Source organism: Aphelocoma coerulescens, chromosome 20 (genome assembly GCF_041296385.1).
Source record: "Aphelocoma coerulescens isolate FSJ_1873_10779 chromosome 20, UR_Acoe_1.0, whole genome shotgun sequence".
Lineage (NCBI taxonomy): Eukaryota > Metazoa > Chordata > Aves > Passeriformes > Corvidae > Aphelocoma > Aphelocoma coerulescens.
The window spans coordinates 1,356,604-1,374,621 of record NC_091033.1 but is presented as its reverse complement, the minus strand read 5'-3'; the positions used below and the strand labels follow the sequence as shown (position 1 = coordinate 1,374,621).

The 18,018-nt window shown below is 56.5% G+C and overlaps 1 protein-coding gene across 13 annotated transcripts in view; it reads right to left on the bottom strand.

Moving 5' to 3' along the window:
* Nucleotides 1-18,018, bottom strand: part of CHD6 (chromodomain helicase DNA binding protein 6) — a 92,043-nt gene that overhangs the window by 18,071 nt on the left and 55,954 nt on the right. For all 13 annotated transcript variants that reach the window (XR_011156137.1, XM_069034495.1, XM_069034502.1 and 10 more), the window contains 17 exons: nucleotides 17,629-17,750; nucleotides 15,620-15,863; nucleotides 15,013-15,189; nucleotides 13,262-13,405; nucleotides 12,245-12,500; nucleotides 11,577-11,787; nucleotides 10,875-11,070; nucleotides 10,187-10,351; nucleotides 9,616-9,795; nucleotides 8,284-8,394; nucleotides 6,873-7,075; nucleotides 6,267-6,466; nucleotides 2,894-3,053; nucleotides 2,211-2,300; nucleotides 1,177-1,280; nucleotides 443-572; nucleotides 123-183 (listed from right to left, as the gene is read on the bottom strand). Coding sequence is in view for 12 of the 13 variants with exons in the window: in XM_069034495.1 (XP_068890596.1) it covers nucleotides 123-183; nucleotides 443-572; nucleotides 1,177-1,280; nucleotides 2,211-2,300; nucleotides 2,894-3,053; nucleotides 6,267-6,466; nucleotides 6,873-7,075; nucleotides 8,284-8,394; nucleotides 9,616-9,795; nucleotides 10,187-10,351; nucleotides 10,875-11,070; nucleotides 11,577-11,787; nucleotides 12,245-12,500; nucleotides 13,262-13,405; nucleotides 15,013-15,189; nucleotides 15,620-15,863; nucleotides 17,629-17,750 (2,754 nt within the window). In the remaining variant the exon portion in view is untranslated. The remainder of the gene's footprint in view (nucleotides 1-122; nucleotides 184-442; nucleotides 573-1,176; nucleotides 1,281-2,210; nucleotides 2,301-2,893; nucleotides 3,054-6,266; nucleotides 6,467-6,872; nucleotides 7,076-8,283; nucleotides 8,395-9,615; nucleotides 9,796-10,186; nucleotides 10,352-10,874; nucleotides 11,071-11,576; nucleotides 11,788-12,244; nucleotides 12,501-13,261; nucleotides 13,406-15,012; nucleotides 15,190-15,619; nucleotides 15,864-17,628; nucleotides 17,751-18,018) is intronic.

Below are 18,018 nucleotides of genomic sequence, written 5' to 3'. Positions count from 1 at the left end.
CAAGGCAGACCAGCCATGCTAGCTCCCTACTGCCCCACGGCAGAGCTGATGGAGCCAAGCCTGCACAGCAGGGCAGGCTGGGCAGCCTCAGATGTGAATCTAACACTGTGACTCCCACTCACCTCCTGTTTTGACAGCCCCTCCAGCTTTTCTCCACTGCTCTCTTCTTTTTCCATGCTGCCCCTGGGTGAGAGAGCGAACAGTCCCTAGTAGTGGCAGCACAGCCCCTGTGGCTGTGCCAATTCTCAGCACCAAGAAGTGAAGAATTGGTCCTCATGCCATCCCTCCACCTCATACCGGGGACCAGCCCCCTTCTGCCCTCCCCTCTGTGCTCAGGAGCACAGCCTGCTCCCTCCCACCTCCCTGTGCACAGCTCACCCCACCGCACTACCCCAGGAGCGAGCCAGGCTGCCTCCAGAGCTCAGCTCCATCCCCTGCCCACCTTTCGGCAGCATCCTGTGCCCCGTCGCTGACGCCCTGCTCAGCAGAGAGCAGCTTCTCATCGGGCATGCCCACCTTCTCCAGGAAACACAGCGCTGGGTCCGCCCGCATGGCGTTGTACCGCTCGTAACCTGTCACACAGGTTAGGTCAGGACAGACAGACAGCACAGAGCAAGACCTGAGCCTGGTCCACGAGAACCTCCTACTCCTGGGACACAGCTCCCCACCTGGGTCTCACTCCCTCTGTGCTGCTGTGAGAGCAATTCTCACCCCCAGAAATTCCCAACACTTTCTCAGAAGCTGCTAATAGCTCTGCAGCCCCTGGGCAGCAGGCAAAGGGAAAGGTCAGCCTTCCCATCCCACCCAGCAGCAGCACAGCTTCCACGAAGGGTGCAGCTGCAGCAAACAGCCCTGTGTCTCCTGGAAACAGCATGGGGACTCCATGAGAGGCCAAGAAAAGATCTGTGCCTCTCTCCCCGCCCTCACACAGCAACTGCACACTGCTCCTGGCAAACTAGAGTCTACCATGAGAGCCAGCATGGCCACCCTGGGCACGGCAGGGTGCCTGTTCCCTGCCTGAACATGCTGCTGGCACCTGCAGAGAGCTCTCCTGGCCTTGTGTGGCTGTGGAGCACAGCCACAGCTCTGTCCCTTGCACTGACATGACGTCCCCTCCAGTACCAGAGGTACTCATTCCCTCACATACCAGCACACACCAGACAGTTGGGTACACACCGTGCTTGAAGACACCGATGAGCAGGGATTTATCGGCTTCGGCATTCCACCAGTCCACTGGGATCTCTACGTAGTCAATGTCTGGCAGCAGCACATCCAGCTCCCTGAGGCAGACATGGTATGAACGCCCCTCTCCCAGCCTCACCAGACACCGAGGGGCACTGGGCACTGCTCAGAAGGGACAGGGGGAGGCAGGAGCCACCGCTCGCTGGCTTGGGGACAGCTAATGAACACTAGCCTGGGCCCTGCCATAACATGGGTACACATCTCCCTGGGGTCAGAGCTGGAGCCTTGGTTCCACCACAACCTGCTGCCCTCCTGCTCCTCTTTCTCCAGGGCAGTGGGTGCCCGCAGTGTCTCTCCCCTCCCGCCCAAGCAACACCAGAGGACTGAAGATCCCATCTGATCTGAACAGCATCTCTAGGGGTAAAACATTTCACACCTACCAACCCCAAAAGAATGGTGTCTCCCCACACAGACTGGTGCTGATAGAGCTGTGCTGGGGAAGGCAGCAACTTGGGGAAATTAAGCTTTAAGCTCAGCACATCAAACTTCTCTGAGAGCACTGAGAGCTGAGTCTTTGCAGAAAGGTCAGGAGCTGGCAGGCTGCAGGCTCAGTGCCATTACAGAGCCTGTGGGTCCCACCGTTCCCAGTGCTGGGAGGGACTGCAGGCCGCAGTGATGGGGCACACTCTGCTCTGAGGCCTGGCCCTGAGACTGGGAGCAGTCTCTGTGGACGCCCACTTTGGATAAGGGCCCATTTGTCAAGCAGCACACAGAATCATTTTCCTGCAGGATGTCCCTGCAAGTCCCCACTGCCCCCAGGCTGGTGGTACAGTCTCAGAGCTGCCTCAGCAGCCATGGCTGCAGTCTCTGTACAGGCAGAGTGGCTGCCTGAGGGTGAACTTCTGCCTGAGGAAGACCTGAGGTCTGATTCGTCTGGAGCTGTAGAGAGCCCAGATGTGGCTGGGTCAGATACCCGTGGCAGTGCTCGAGCCCGAGAAGCCCGCGGGGGTTCACCATTAGGTCCCTACCTGGCGGGGGTCCCCTCAAAGGCTTTATCCGCAGCCTCCCCCAGCACTTCAGCCTTCAGGTAGTAGAGCATTCGCACCCGCAGCAGAACCCTGTCCCGGGCGGCAGAGAGGTCAGCAAGGCCAGCGGAACCTGCTTGACACCATGTTATCCCACGTGGAAGGACCCACTTCCTTTAAGCAGGATGGGCAGCAACTATGCAGTGCCATGCCACACTGCCCAGCCCTGTGACCCACTGGCTGGAGGGTCGCTGCTCAGGACATGGCTGCCACGAGCTGGAGGGGAATCTGAGGGTGGTCCAGCAGTGGGAACACGGTGATCCTGCGTGGGCTGTGAGCCCTTCACAGCTCCCTCCCACCCTCCCAACACTAAAGGCCCTTAGCCCACTGTCTCCATGAGCATGTGGGCTCCCACAAGGGGGAATGGTTTTAAACTAAAAGAGGAGAGATTTAGATTTAGATTAGACGTTAGGAAGAAATTCTTCACTCAGAGGGTAGTGAGGCCCTGGCACAGGTTGCCAGAGAAGCTGTGGCTGCCCCATCCCTGGAAGTGTTCAAGTACAGGTAGGACAGGGCTTGGAGCAGCCTGGGAAGTGGAAGGTATTCCTGCCCTTGGCCAGGTAGTGTAAAAAGATGTTCCTTAAGGCTCCTTCCAACCCAAACCACTCCATGATTCTATGACTCACTTGTTGCAGTGCTGTTTGAGGTGCTTCTTGTAGCTGTCATCATGGAGCACCACCTCGGGGTTGCAGGTGGCGAGCCAGTCGGCATTCTTTATCTCAGGAAGCAGCATTTGGCTCTTTGTCTTCTTCCCCTTCCTGCCTCTGGGCACGGGTGCTGACAAGCCTGTAACAGCGAGTGGCATCCAGTGAGCACCACAGGCACGGCCTGGCACTGCCACCAGTGCTGGGAGGAGTGGGACAGCAGAGCAGGGAGCTGGAAGAGCCCATGCAGAGCTCCCAGCTGCAGCCTGGAGAGCCAAGGAGGGGAAGTGCACGGGGCAAACACAGAGCATGGGAGAGTCCATCCCTGTGAAAAACTTTGGGAATCACCACAGAAACTGAACTGCTGTGCGTTCTCAGTGCAATGCTGAGCCCAAATGATAACGTGGCCCCTCAATGTATAAAAATATCACACAGAAGGGATGAAGCACAGAAGGGACCTTGGTCCTGGGCACAGCACTTGGAGACTTACTTAGGCACTGCAGCCACCTCTGAAGGTCACTCTATGGGGACAGTTATTTGGGACAAATGATCAAAGAGCAGCAGATCTGCTGATCTGACCTGTAAGGGCTGTTTCTTATACTGTGCATCTGGAGCAGGGCTGGGGGGAATTGGATTGCTGCAGGGGGGCTAAGGTACCAACGGGAAAGGGAATGCGGTCCCATCTGCCTGACAAAGATAAAACAAGATCCAGTGGCTGGAGATGAAAATTAAACACGTTTCAACCTTGAAATAGGATGTGAGTCCACAGCAGAATGTGGAAACAACTCCTGTGGGGTCAGTGTTGTTTGGAATCTTCAGAGAGGGATAAGCTGCTCCCCTGGGCAGCTGCTCTTGAGGTAGGAACTGCAGACATGAAGGGGAAAGGATGCCTGAGCAGTCCCACCCCATCTGTCTGGTCTTGTGACACCAGTGAAGAAGAGAAAGCATCACCATGTCATCAACTCCTGCATAAAGTCTGCAGCTCCATGACAGGACAAGGGCTGTGACCCAGGTGGCTGCTGGAAGCCTGCAGTAGGCACCAGGCCTACTGTCCCCAGCACCAAACTGGCCTGATGAACTTGGCCTGTTCCAGGATGAAAGGCAGGATGGTGCTGGATCAGAGCAGAACTCTGAGTCAGACTGTCTGGGTGCTGTGCTCACCCCTCGTGATCACATGGATGTGGGACTGAGAAGAGCTCCAAGATGCCCTAGCAAGGGCTGAAGGTTGCTGCTGCTTTCTGCCCATCAGGGATGGAGCACAACCTGCCTGGTCAGCTCTCTGCAGACACAAGTGGTACCTGAGGCTGCCTGGGAAGCCACAGTAGTTACTGCTGGAGGACTTCCTGACTGAGGAAGAAGCACTGCTCTGCACTGCAGTGTTCTGCTTGTTCTGCTCTCCTCCAGCTCCTGACGTCAGGCTGAGATGCTGTTGCTCCTCTGGCCCAGAGGTTTCACAGGTGGGAAAAGCCATTCTAAAGAGTTGATGGAGAAGCTCCTGGTCGCTTTGCTGGTCAATATTCAGTGCTCTTGCACTAAAGCAATCCTAATCCTCCACTGAAACCATGGCTTGTTTGTTACTTGGCATTATCTAAATCAAGCCCACTCATACCAGTCAATTTGTTTCTGACTCTTGCTCTGCTCCCCACAGGACTCTCGAGCCCACTCCCAGATGCTCTCAGGGCAGGGTTGTGTGGCAAGAGCAGGAAGGAGCACTGTCAAAGTGACTCCATTGAAGGAGGTGACTGGAATAACTTAAGGCAGCCACCGAAGGCCACATCCTTGGACTTCACACTGCAAAAGCTAGCTGCACACTTCCAGGCAAAATGAAATGATGATGTTGGGTTTTAAGCACCAACGAAGATGCACCTGGTGCTCAGAAGCATCACCACTCCAGATCAGCCTTCCCTGTGCTTTACCACTTGGGAACAGAAGTCCCAAATTTCAACCCAGCTCCCTGATGTCAAAAGCAGTCTGGAGAGTTCCAGCCCCCTCACTACTCACCTTGTGCCACAGATCACAAGTACAGAACAAGCAGCATATGGCTGCTGGACTCTGACTCCCTGAGGGACACTGTGGCCTCCCCCAGCCCCACTCATCTGTCCTGAGAGCCACAGGCACTGTGCTGCAAGGTCAGCCAGAGCCCTCTGGCACAGCAGGCAGTGACCACATGTCCCAGACCACAAGCCTCTGCAGAGCCAGGGAGCCAGCAGCCACTCTGTGCTCACAGATGAAGACAAAGGCCCCACGGCTGCCTCATTTGCAGGGTGAGCTCTATGGCTGCCCCAGCCCCAGGGGAGCCTACAGAGAGCAGCCACTGTGCCGCAGGTGGGGAGGCCAATCTGCAGTGTCCACCACTGAGGCAGAGCCAGAGCCAGAGGGAAAGCAGGGCTGGGGAGCCTCTGGATGACCTGTCTGAAGCTGAGGATACACTGGGAACTTCAACACAACAGAATACAGACACTTCTAGACAACAGATGCAATTACAGATCTGACATGTGGTGTGACACATGAACCTCACACACACTGCCTCTGAGTAGAGAGAGCACAACCAGGTCTAGGACAAGGGTCTTGCTACACAGAGGGAGAGAAGGCAGCATCACCTGGGGCACAAACCAACACTGCACCTCCACCCATCAGGGCAGGCACTGCAGACCAGTAAGTCTGGGACAAGCACCATGATGAGGGGAAACAAAAGCTGGAAGTCACAAAATCACAGAATATTCTGAGTTTGAAGGGACCCACAAGGATCATTGAGTCCAACTCTAAAGTGAATGGCCCATATGGGGATCAAACTCACAACACTGGTGTGAGATGGATGCTCAGCTGCACCACCAGCTTTCCCTGGTGCCACTGCCCGTGCTGCCCGGAGGCACAGGCAGGGTCCTGCATCACGTCCATGCTGTGCCCTGTGAGGCCCTGAGGAGCAGCCTGAGGCATGTTCATGCTCTGAGTGGAATCAGCACCCTCATCCCTATCACACCCAACGTGTTCACATGGTCACTGGTGCTCACGAGCTCACTGCCCAGCATCTCCCTGCGCAGGGGAACCGCGACAGTATTCACAGGCCAGAGGAGACTTAGCAACACTGCTCTGCTCCCACCACAAGGCTCCCTCTGCACTGAAAGCCAGAAAACAGCCTCCCTGACTCAGCCAGCCCCTACAGCTGGCTCTGAGGGTCAGTGTGGAGGTCAGCTTCGTGGAAGCCCCTTTCTCTGTGCAGAGAGAATTGCAGTGCTCAAGCACAAACACTTGCAGACTGTTTCTGTCAGCTCTGCTTTAAGGTCTGCAGCCTCAGTCCCGCGGGCTGGCACAGGGCAACGGGTACAGATGCAATGGCAGAGAGAACACGCAATACCTGAGTGATTCTGCAGAGCCTGGTTCTGGCCGTCCTTCGTTGGCGTGATGAGATCCCAGATAAAACTCTTAATCTTCTCATCCCCCTTGTAGTGTTTGACGCAATACACCAGCAAGGCCCGACAAATCATCTCCATGTCCTTTTCATTCAGGTGCCACTTGAACCGCCCATGGGTCAGGATATCTTTCCAGCGTCCCCAGCTGAAACAGCAGGAACACAGAGTAAACACTCCTGTGCAATTAGAGACCTTGCTGGCACCTCTCTCCAGGAGCTCCTGTGGGGGCACAGCCCTGCCAGCTTCCCTGGATAGGGATGTTTTGCCCACACATTACAGGAGCAGAGAGGAAGAGAGATTTGCAGGACTGAACAGGGCAGAGGCACGAGCAGACTCTGGAAGTGCCAACTGCCAGCTCATGCTTTGTCCTCCTAACTCTCCTTCCATCCCAAACATTTGCTTAGAGCCCAGGTCCCACCAGGGAGGTCACTGCTGGAAGGAGGGAACACTGCAAGCAGGACAGACAGGAAATGGCTGGTGCAGCCAGTGGCCCACATGGGCACTGGGGCAGCTGGAGGCTGTGGCTGTGCTCTCACAAGGGTGAGACTCACCCAAATATGAGCAGGTTCTTCTCCACACGGAAGCACTCAGCCCGCAGGTACCGCCGCGTTTTCTCGTTGAATCGCCGTGAGCGTGTGGGTCGCTCGTCCGAGTCACTGTCCAGCTCAGAGAACTCCATCAGCTCATCCTCTTCGAAGGAATTGTAGTGTTTGGTTTGCTTCCGCACTCGGGGTCTGTCAATGACCAGGCTCTCCTGTGACAGACAGAGCAGAGAACGTTCTTAGGTACAGGCAGAAACGCTTATATGTGCTCTTCTGCACACCCAGGCTCTGCTCAGCCTCTGGCTTGCCAGTCCTGTGGCTGACCATCACCTTCCCACTAGGATACCTGTGTGCAGTTCTGCCTGCACAAATGACAACTCCTGGCCAGCACAAAATTCAGCCTGATTGACGACAGTCCCTCTGTGTCCAAACTGCTGACAGCCAGCAGCTGACTCAGCTCTGAGTCACTCCTAGCCCTCTCTGCACTGCCTGTGCCAAGTGCTGTGCTGAAGGCAGTGTAATCTCTGTGTCAGGGGGACAGGTGGGCCGGAACAGGAAAGGCAGCTTCCAACAAGGTGCAGGAGGGAGCAATATGAAATTAAATATCATGTACCTGTCCGCTCTCCTTACCCCATCCTGTTGAATGAATTAATGCCATGTAAATCTGCCTGGACTTCAGGCACATAGGACACACACACACACACGCACGCTCTCTCCCATTGCTCCTGCTTGAGCAGTGAGCTCTGCAGAGCTGCAGGGCCTCCCTCCTGCTGCTGTCTAAAACCGTCTCTACAGCATGAGAGCAAGACACACAAGTCAGTAATAACGTGTAATTCCCTGGGGCCACACTGGAGCCAGTGGCAGTGCCCTGTGCCTGATGGAGATGCTGGAGAGAGAGACCTGAGCTGCAGCTGAGCCCGTCACCTCAGCAGGGCCAGCAGAGAGGTGGGACCCCATCTGTCCCCTCCTGCCTCCTGAGGCAGAGGCAGCAGAGGGACAGCTCCAATCTCTGCTCTCTGTAACCAGGGACAGGACCCACAGGAACGACTGGAGCTGTGTCAGGAAAACGCTCTTCCCCCAGAGGGTGGTCAGGCACTGAACAGGCTCCTCAGGGAATGGGCACAGCCCCAAGGCTGACAGAACTCAAGGAGCATTTGGTCAACAGTCTCAAGCAGAGGGCGGGATTGCTGGGAGTACAGACTGAGCACCCTGTAATATCAGAGAGACACAGACCAACACGTGGCTAAATAAATCAGGGCTTTATCCAGCATTCATGGGTCAGTCTTCCATTGCAGTAATTCTTGATGCTCAACACAAACCCCTTCAGGAGCCCAGAGGAAGCATGCAGCTCCCACTTGGACGCCAGGCCACATGGTATCAGATCAGTTGTAGGGCACATGGGCCACAAACTTCATCCTACCTTTTCGTTCTTGGCATCTGTATCGAGCTCTGCTATCTTGGCCCACTTCTGCCAGAAGTTGGGGTCATCTAAGGAAATGTCAGTTCTGTTTCCTGATGCTACGAAGCTGGCCTAGGAGGGAAAGAAGAGCAGTGAACAGGGTGCAAACCACCATCCAGGTGTGCTTTCTCCCATACAGAGATCCCCCCCCACACCTGTCTGAGCGCACACTCTTTCTGCTGTGGGATGTTACACCCCAAGCTGACATGTGCCAGAGGGCTCTTTGCTCGCCTAAGGGAGCTGAACTCCTCTGTTCTGCAGTCCTGCCCAACCCACTGTAAATGGAGCCCGGGTTGTGCAGGAAGAGGAGGGACAGATGGCCCTTAGTGGCCCCAGCAGGCACCAGCCAGAGCATAGCACAGAGCTGGCTCCTCAGGCTCTCTCTGGCGGTTTTGTCAGGCCCCACAGCACTCAGCTTCCATGGCACAGCAGCACCTGGCTTTGTGCATCATGTAGCCCAGCAGCTGGATCCTGCCATCATCCTGGGGTCCCCATGCAGAGCCAGACCTCATGGCTGCAGAAGAGTGAGGCTGGAGACAGAGACCGGCTGTGCTGCAGAAGGGCTGTGCTGAAGGTACCACAGCTCCTTCCCACATCACTGGCAGCTCACCTGCATTTCTGCTCAGCAAAGCACCACACTGAGGCAGCATCAGTGACTGGAAGGGCAGGGAGGGTGAAAGACTCCAGATCAAATAAGCTCAGCCCATGAATACGAAGATCAGCCCAGCTCAGGACTGTATCTCACCCAGGCTTTGAACTCATCCATCCTCCCTGAGGAGATGCCTCACCCTGCCCACAACAGTCCTGGGCAGAGTACAGCTCTGGGGCATGGTCTGCTGCCATGGCCAGGAGCCTCCAGCAAGGCCTCCACCCTGCAGCGCCCTGACGGGGACACAACAGCAGCTCTGCATCCATCCACACCTCCAGCCTGGGGACAGAGCACGTCTGGACACTGCCCAGCACCTGGAGCACAGGCCCTGCTCTGCCTTCTCACCAGCCCGAACCAGCTTCAGAGGGAGAGCTGAACTCTCCTAGGCAGCCTTCCATCACCCACCAGGCTGGTGGCCCCTCTTCAATGCTCCGCTGACCACCAGAGAGACAGGAGACCACACCAGCTCTGGTGCCCCAGCAAGGTCTCACTCCTGGGCACAGGGGGACAGCAGAGCTTGGCCTCCATGTGGACATGTCTCCACACACAGGCAGGAGGTTGGCCAACCACTACTGCCCTGCATGCTCCCGTTCCTCCACCCGCCAAGGGAAATCTCCCTTCCCTCCCAGTGGAGCACAGCACACCTTTGCAAATGTGGAGCCCTTCCCTTCAGACTGGATCGTGATGGTCTGTGTCCTGCGCTGGAGGATCTGATCAATGTCTTCCTCACAGAACTTCGACCCCTCGTCCTCCTCATCCATGAGCGCGCCGTAGGCGCCCTTCCGCAGCAGGTCCTCCACCTCCATCTTGGAGAGCTGCTGAACCTGCCCAAAGCACGGGGGCATCACCAACCTGGCCAGCAACCATGACCACTGCACAACAGAAGGCTCCTCCCTCTGCTCCAAGAGAAAGGGCCCCAAGCCAACCCAGACTTGCTTCTGCTAATGCAAAGAGGTCACTTCAAAACTCCTCCTGAGGGACTGCCAGGAATTTCAGTCCATGCCACCCCAGACACAGCATCATGTGTCCCCTATCCCCATGGCAGTGCAGGAACAGCCTGGCAGGCCAAAGAGCAGCAGAGCGAATGTGTGTGACTGGGCTCTCCCTCCCCGAAGCCTGCCCAGTCCCTGCTCTGACCTGGCAGTGACTTGCAGGCAGAGGAGGAGAGCTTTCCTGCAGTGGCTCCCACCTGGCCCCCTCCAGCAGCCAACCTACCCCATTGGTGCTGCCCTTGCGGTTTATGTCCTGCAGCACAGCTTTATCCAGGCCCAGCTTCAGGCTGGCCTTGTCGAACATCTCCCGCTCGTAGGAGTTCCTGGTGATGAGGCGATAGACCTTCACTGCCTTGCTTTGCCCGATCCGGTGGCAACGAGCTTGAGCCTGTGAGTGCAGAGGGCACAGTGTCAGCACTGGAGCCCAGCAAGATGGGGACTGTGGGGCTTGTGGCACCCTGCACCAGCATCTACACTCACCCACCTCACCCACAGTCAGCTCCCACCCACCGCAGCACTCTCACTCCCTGCCTGTGGCTGACCTGGCAGGGCTCTGGCACAGCCTGCACGGCTGTGGAGCAGGAATGGGAAATCCCAGTACCCCCAGGCAAGGACACAGGGCTCAGGCTGGAGCCTTGGCTCTCTGCAGATGTGGCACACAACACTGCACCCACTCCAACACCAGGTATGGACACAGTGGTGCCTGCTCTGTGACCCATCTGTGCTTTCAGAGACACACTGCGATCTCCCCCATGTCTTGTTCCCTCTGCCCACATGCCCGCCAGCTCTCCTGGCACGGCACCTCGTGCCCAATACAGCTGGTGCTGCTGCCCTGTTCTCCCTGCCCGACACCGGTGATAGGAGCTGTGCCTCAAGACCTCCTGACAGCCTGGCCCTACCCAGCCCATTACCTGCAGGTCATTCTGTGGGTTCCAGTCGGAATCGAAGATGATGCAGGTGTCAGCAGCGGTCAGGTTGATGCCCAGCCCGCCCGCCCGCGTGCACAGGAGAAACACAAAGCGATCCGAGTCGGGCTTGCAGAAGCGGTCGATGGCAGCCTGGCGCAGGTTGCCACGCACCCGCCCATCAATGCGCTCATAGGTGTACCTGCTCAAGAGAGGAAGAGGTCAGAGCAGCATCACAGCAGGGCCTAAAGAGGCTGTGGCTTTCAAATCCCTTTCTGCTCCTTCCCCCAGGCTGTGTGGGCACACCGGCAGCCAGCATTTACTGGCAGGACCTGTGCCCAGGTGGAGGCCCAGGCCCCATCAGCCTGTGTGCACTGTGGTTGTTCCCAAAAGTTGTGCCTCTTATGATGACAAGATCATCACAACCCCACACATGGTGCATGTATATGGGGCTCATGGGAACCAGGACCAAGAGAGGGACCTACTTCCACCTGGTCATTCTGAGGACTAGCCCTGGACTACACAGAATGAAAGGTCTGAGCTGCTTAGCTCTGGGGTCTCCACACCCACCAGCAATAGATGGTAACTCGGATCCATCAGTATGTGGGCATGGAATGGCCAAATTCCCACCCTGTGTTGTTGCCACTCTATGTACAGTGCATGGAGGTGGTGTGGAGGAGCCGTGGTGAATGCTGGAGCTGTACTAACCGTCTCTGGATGAGATAGTCTTCCAGGATGTCAAGGCAGCGCACCATCTGTGAGAAGATGAGCACCTTGTGCCCACCAGCGATCAGCTTGGGAAGCAGCTTATCAATGAGCACCAGCTTCCCAGCTGCCTGGATCATCGCCTGCAGCTGGAAGTCTGGTGCCTCTGGGCAGTGTGTTTTACGGAAGTCTTCCAGGATCTTCTCCTCTGCCCCTGCCAGGTGAAAAGGGATGTGAGCTCTTGGTGAGCCTGGCAGTGCAGCTGCCTAGGGCAGCAGCAAGGGACCACACGAGCAACAGAACCCAAGCAATCAGAGCTAGGGAGGCTGGCTAGAGACCTCCTGCAGACCCTCCACTCCTGGCACTAAACTTCTTCAGGGCTCGCATCAGCTCTTGGCAGAACAAGTCAGGTTGGGACGCTGGTCCTGTGTCAGAACACCCCCAAACACAGTGAGCCTCAGGAGACCCTGAGGCGCCTATCAGCAAGCGGCCCCTGCAGGGAGCTGGGCTGCCTAGGAAGGCAACAGGGCAGATCACTGCCGCACCATCAGCAGATGGCATGAGGCCTGAGCTGGCTCCCCAGCTGGGCAAGTTCTGTTGAGAGTGAACAGAATAAATATTGCAGTGATACCTGTATGTCCCCCCACACCCCTCCTGTGCACAGCCCTCACCATTGATGAGGTACGGGTGATTGCAGCACTTGCGCAGCTCCATCATGGTATTGATGAGGTTGGGCATATTGTGCTGGTTGGCACCCTTGGAGAGGAAGGAGAAATTCTTCTCCAGGATGGCCCGGTAGTATTTCTTTTGGATATTGGTCAGCTCCACCTCAATGATGGTCTCCTGTTTGGGTGCCAGATTCTTCTCTACATCGTCCTTCAGCCGTCGCAGCATCATGGGCTTCAGGATGGACTGCAGCTTCTTCACCTGCAGAGCAAGCGCAGACATTCACTGCATGGCAAGCACATGGGCACAGCAGATGGGTCTGCAAGACTAGAACCTCCCCACACTGCAAACCCACTACAGGTGACTCTGGAGCAGCTGCTCAGCAGCCAGCCAGGACAACTTCAGAGGCTGGGGTCCTTGGGGCAGGCATGTCAGTGACCAGTCCTGGGCTGTGAACTCCACATGCCTCTGCTGCCAGCAGCCTTAGGTGTCTGATGCAGGAGGAGAGCTTAGAGTTTGGATGGTAGCTGAGATGGTGGTTGCTTCAGGTGCTTGTGCCTGCTCCCACAGAATGACAGTCTTTGTGCAATTCCCACATTCAAAAGGCAGTGGGACAGCCTAGGCAACTAAGCAGCTTCCCATGACCCACACTCAAGGAGAGCTTTGGAGGAAGGCCCTCCAGGGGAACCTGACAAGGGTGACTGACAGATGGACTTACTGACCTCCCCTTTCCCCCTGCACTCTTGTTGCTCTCAGGGACAGAGCAGGTGGGAGAGGCAGGCGAGCTGTTCTACCCAGGCATGCAAGGGCAGCAGGGAGTCAGTTGGGAACAGACCACTGCCTTGGCAGGGGCAGGTCTCCTCTCCCCAGAGCAGCACTGGGGGCTCTGTCACAACTTTGCTTCTCCTGGCATGAGAAGTCCTATCGACTTCCATGAAGCACATGTCTGAAAGCATGCCTGGTTTGGTCCCCAGGTGTCCCAGTGCCCTGTGCTAAGTTACCAGCATCACTCTGCCAGGTACCTGCTCCTCTGTCTTCAGGTCTCCAAACTCTTCCAGGAAAGCTGTCTCTGAGGGGAACTGCTGTGGCTCCAGAAAATTTAGGAGGCTGAAGAGCTCCTCCACTGAGTTCTGCAGAGGGGTCCCTGTCAGCAGCACCTTGTGTTCCTGGGAACACACAATAAACAAGTTGAGGGCTCAACCCCATTAGCTGGGTTGAAGGGGTCCCAAGAGCACAATGTTTCTTATCTTCCAGCCTCAGAAGCACTCTGGGTGGCCTGGGAGCACACACACTCCCTGAGAGACTTCCCTGGTGACAGCCCAGACTGAGCCACTGCCACACAACACCATCTTGTGGCTCCCAGGATGCCTCCGTGCACATGTTCCAGTCCAGCTCTGTGCAACAACAGCCAAACCCAAGATTTCATAATGCCCCCAGGCTTCAGTCCTGCCCTGGCACAAGACCTTCGGGAAGGGCTGTGCTGGTGCTGGATGGGGACACTGACAGAGCCCAAGCTTCCGTGCAGCTGGGGGCAGGATGTCTGTCTTCAGGGCTCAGGGAGAACAAGAGGGAACATGGCCCACAGCCATGGTACACCGAGGGGCACCAGTGACCTGCTGCTAGGGCCAGTCTCAGCAGGGCGCTCCAAAATCATCAGGGGCAGGTATGGCTGTGCACTGGGAACAAGGGGGAGCTTTTCTTAGAGGTCCACCATGTAGGTACATGTGCAGTGAAAGGAGATGGGGTCCAGGCAACCCCCAAGACCTGGGGATGTGAGGACCAGATGATCCCTCAAGGAGAATGCCCTCCCTCCCATGCCTGACAATATGGGCTCGAGCTTCAGGCACCACAAGGTGCTGGTCCGGGGTGCACCCAGGTGCTCTGTTCCAGCACTGCCAGAGCCTTGGGCTCACTACTCAGGGTAATCCTCCTGCCCAGCCTAGTGCAGGAAATGTCCTCAGGACTGGCCAGCTAGGAAAGAAGGGCAATTTTAAGGTGGAAGAGCCCCACAGGACTTGTACAAAGGAAGGTGACAGTTTAGAAGATGGACAAGTAGCAATCCTGCTTTGACTCAAAGCTCACAATCCAGCAGGGACCCGCACAAGACACAAAGTCAGCGGAAACAGCAGGGTCTTTTGGAACTTGTGGGAGTCACAAGACTATTTTTGGAGGCCTGGCCCAGCTACAGGTGAGTGTGATGGAAGCTGGGTACAGCTGCAATATTCAAAAGGCCTGATGGCCCTTGGTCCAGCTAACAGCTGTGCTGCTTTTCCCAGGGCTGGAAAAGAGCTGGACATCCAAATAATTTCTCAGAGCAGCTCACTGATCCCTTTGTTAACATGCACAGTCCTGCACCCCCATCCCTGGCATGGACTGGTCCCATGTTTGCACAGCAATAAGAAACCAGCTCGAACACCACAGCCCTGCTCAGTGTAGGGCACAAGGCACACCATGGCCAGGGGTGCTGTGCAGGGCTGGCCAGCAATTGTCCCCACGTGCTGCAGCAGCTTACACTGTGCTGCAAGGCTGGGCAGGGCTCTGGAAGGGAGCACTCCTAGGTGGGAAGGCACAGGGGGAGTTAATACTCCACTTTGGCAAAAAGAAGTTTGTGAGGGCTACAGGGCACCAGCCCTGTCCATTTGGGGGGCCCCTGTATGGTTTTCCTCCAGCCTGGCACAGGGCCTGAGCCGCTGACAGTGGCATCTGACTGCTCAGCATGGCCATCTCCAGCCTGCCCTGCTCTACCAGGTGAACCCGGGCAGGACATGCTCACCAGGGCCATGAGCTTCAGCCCCTCCAAGAGCTTGCAGTTCCTGTTCTTCAGGCGATGTGCCTCGTCAATGACCACACAGCGCCACTGGATCTTCTTCAGCTCCGGGCAGTCAGCAAGGATCATCTCAAAGGTGGTGATAACCACCTGGAACTTGAAGATCCCAGGGAGAGGGTTACCCTAGGGAAACAGAAACCAGAGTTTGAGTCCTGCAGAGTGGCAGCACACTGTCAGATCTATCTGACAGTATCAGTGTGAGCATCGGACTCTGAGCTGGAATTTACCCAGAATAATCTCTCTCAAGCACTGGGCAGGCTCCTGCGAGCCTCCTTGATGGCCACAGGCTGTGTACCTCCAAACCAGACACTGCTCCAGGGCAGGCAAGTAGGCCTGGACAAGAACCAGGGCTATGCTGCACCCTCCCCATTCTGCATGAGTTGGGCCTGTTCATTCATACACAGTGCAACCTGAGCCCATGCCAGCAAAAGGGGCTGAAAAGATCATCTTTCCCTCTCCAAATGAACCAGCTCCACAGGCAGCTCAGTGCTTCCCAAGTAAAGGAAGCCAGGGCTGGGGGACATGTCCTGGGAGTGTTGTGTGCATCAATCACCTGTGTGTCCCTGTACACCATCTCGTACTGCTGGATCATCTGCCGGCTGATCTGGCTGCCGTGGTACACGATGGCGTTCATCTCCGTCCAGGTGCGGAACTCCCTCTCCCAGTTTGTGATGGTGGAGAGAGGTGCGATGATGAGGAAGGGGCCATGGATGCCCATCAGGAATATCTCTGAGAGGAAGGTGATTGACTGGATTGTCTTCCCCAACCCCATCTCGTCAGCCAGGATGCAGTTCTTCCTGCAGAGATGGACAGGGTCGGGTCAATGTGGCTCTCTGGGGCAGAAATCACTGTCACCAACTCTTTGATGGGATGTCAAGCACACCACCTCTGCCCACACTTCTCTGACCCTGAAGCATGGAGCCTGGGGGGACTTTCCTATAGTGGCCCAAATCTGTCTGGGTATTGGGGTTTTAGGAGTTCTCCTTTTGTTTTTCTTTCTCTTACGAGCGTTCCCCCATATGTGTTGCTAGGAGACAATAAGGACTGGCTACTTAAGAGAGACAAAAGAAGTTGTCACCGCTCAGGGGAGGGGTGCAGCTGGCTACTCTCTCTTTACCTGAGGTTTCTTGTGGAGGGCAGAGATACCGAGAGCTTGGGACTGGGAAAACAGGGCTGCGTGCAGCCCCCAGCTCTTGTGCTCTCGGCATTTGGAGGGGAGAGAGGCTGCGGTGGCTGTGGGGAGAATTCGTCACCACTGCAGGATTCCATCTCCTGCTGCCTTTCTTCTACTGTGAGTGCAGCTCTGTTCGTAAGAGCGGCCGTTGCATTGGAACCTTATTAACAGTCTACATTCACTAAAAGAGGGACTCTTCACCATCTGCTCGGGTGCCTCAGGTGAGAAACCCCCGGATCCTGAGCCTGCCTTTCCCTGCCCTGCTCAGAGCCAGGCCGCTGCTGCCCCACCCCCCTTCTTTGCCACTGCTCTGAGTCTTCCCTACACTGTAGCTCTGCACACCCTGCCTGTCAAGACATCCTGAGGTTCCTGTCACAGCTGTAGAGTTTGATACATCTTGTCGACCACCCGGGGTTTTTGCTCATTGCTGCCGTTCCAGCTTGCTGCTCCCGACGGGTCCGGCTGGGGCACCCGAGGGGCCCGGCTGCCCCTGGGGCTTTGCCAAGGAAGCCCCTTTTCCATCCCTCCCGCCGGCCCGGCCGCCATTGCCGCGTGCAGAGGCGGCCGAGCTGGCGCCACAGCGCCCCCTGCAGGCGCGGGGGAATCCCCGCAGCCGCCCTGCCCGGCCGGGAGCCACCAGCGCCCCTGGCGGCCGCGAGCGGAGCTGCACCGAGGGGAAAGGGCCCGCGGCCGGGAGAGGCCGGCCCTGGGCTCTGCTGCTGCTCGTTGGTGCTGCCGGCGCTGCTGTTTGTGTGCCTTGGCACCCACACACACACCAGTAAAGAGCTGTTATTCCTTTTGCCGTAGCTCTGCCTGAAAGCCCCTTAATTTCAAAGTGATAATAATTCAGAGGGAAGGGGGTCACATTTTCCATTCCAAGGGAGGCTCCTGCCTTCCTTAGCAGACATCTTTGAAACCAAGACACTGGGTAAGCCAGCCAACTTCTTGAAGACCATGGATTCAAAATCAGCATGAAAGATGCTGTTCTTCAGGTACACACGAGCCAGGGAAAGATGCATCTGATGGCCTGCTGCAGCTGAGAACATGCATATTCCCACCTGCCTGCCACACAATGGGTCACCAACAGCCTGGCCAATACCAAAAAAACAGGTGTATCTTAGAACCATAGCTAAGCCCTACTATCTCCAAGACTCATCAGCCTTTACCAGGGAGAAACATTCCTAAAGACTCAGTTGCAAAGCTAAAGCAAACGCATTGTTTCTGGCAGCTGCCTGCCAGCTCTAACACTTGAAGGACTCAGTGGCTGCTCTGTCAGACCCCTGTTTGTCTGCTCTGCTCCCCAGCTTTGCTGTTCCCATGACAGCACATACAGAGCCATCTGCCAGAAGGACTGCTCATGGCAGCACTGGGCTCCAGCCCCTTCTCACCTGTTATACCAGTTAAAGAGCAGCCAGTTCATTCCCTCCAGCTGATACTCCCGCAGCTGGTTGCTGTTCTTGTACTCCCGGGACTTCTCCAGTTTCTGCCAGGACTCGGATGCTGGGCGCTCCTAGGAGGGGACAGCAGGAGCAAGGTCCATGGGAGACGCTAATGCCCAGTGAGGCCAGATCCCAGTGCTGCTAGGGCTGCACATCAGGACAACACTTCAAAGCAGTCACTGACAGCTGAGTCATAACAAGGTCTTGGCCTCTGCAGCCCACCCTCAGACCTTGACAAATGACCCACCCAAGAGGGGAGGATACACTGCAGCACCAGGGACAAGGTCAGCACCGCTGGACTGTGGCAAGACACAGCCAGTCCCTGTGGCCAGGGCAGCG